The sequence below is a fragment of the Nannochloropsis gaditana genome, assembly GCF_000240725.1.
Source record: "Nannochloropsis gaditana CCMP526 unplaced genomic scaffold scaffold767, whole genome shotgun sequence".
Taxonomy (NCBI): domain Eukaryota; class Eustigmatophyceae; order Eustigmatales; family Monodopsidaceae; genus Microchloropsis; species Microchloropsis gaditana.
Window position 1 is genome coordinate 9,378 of NW_005803186.1, and position 826 is coordinate 10,203.

The 826-nt window shown below is 56.7% G+C and overlaps 1 protein-coding gene across 1 annotated transcript in view; it reads right to left on the bottom strand.

The window, feature by feature from the left end:
- NGA_0469800 (uncharacterized protein) overlaps positions 1–128 on the bottom strand; it is a gene marked incomplete at its 5' end in the record, with an annotated part of 980 nt that extends 852 nt beyond the window's left edge. Inside the window, one exon of the mRNA XM_005853723.1 lies at positions 110–128. Coding sequence (XP_005853785.1) covers positions 110–128 — 19 coding nt within the window. The remainder of the gene's footprint in view (positions 1–109) is intronic.
- Positions 129–826: the final 698 nt, after the last annotated feature.

An 826-nucleotide genomic window follows, 5' to 3' on the forward strand; every position in this document is an offset into this window, starting at 1 on the left:
CTTTATCCTCTCCTCCTTTCTCTCCGCTGCCTCCTGACCCAGCCGCTGCAAATTGTCGTGCGGAAACGTCACAAGCCTCCCCCGCCTCCCCTCCCCTCCCCCTTTCCACTTCTGGGGCAAGCCCACATGCACAATATTCCTCTCGCTGAAGCTGAAAGGGTTAAGATGTGTGAGATAAACCGAATAGCCCGGGGCTTGCTCCCGCGCCGCTTGCTGCCGGTCCAATTCCAGCAGGTGCTTCGTGATCCTGTCCTCCGCATGGTGTTGGCTGTAGTCGGCCGCTGAGGCCAAAATGGCATAGGAGGGCAAGAAAGCGTGGGGGTCAGAAATGAAAGGGGGGCATGATTGTGACCCCGATTGCCTTTCTCGGTGGTCCCGACGGTATCAGTAGTCGCGGTAGAGGTTGTGGCGGCACACGCAAGAGCCGCGCCTGCTTCCCCGCCTTCATTTCGCTTCTTGTTCCAACCTCCTTTCTCCTTCTTTCCCTTGTCCAACTCCCCATGCTGCCCTCCTTCCTTTCCACTAGTCACATCGTCATGATCATTCCGCGTTTCTGCTCGACCCTGTGCCCACCACAAGGAGGGTGTCAAGTGGCGAGGTGTTGCCTACGTCCGCGTTGTAATAAGGAGATATATTGTGTCATGGCAGTACGTTGTGAGGGTTTCGCGTCGCCGCAGGCGCTGGCGTTGCTTGTGCTGCTTACTTTTTATTTTTTCCATGTCTGTGATGGTCATGGTCCTCGCTAAATGGATGCTGCATGGGTTTGGCGCGCTGTCGTCTGTGCGGGTGGCAAGGCACAGCATGTAAGCGGTAGCCAAAGCGCTGT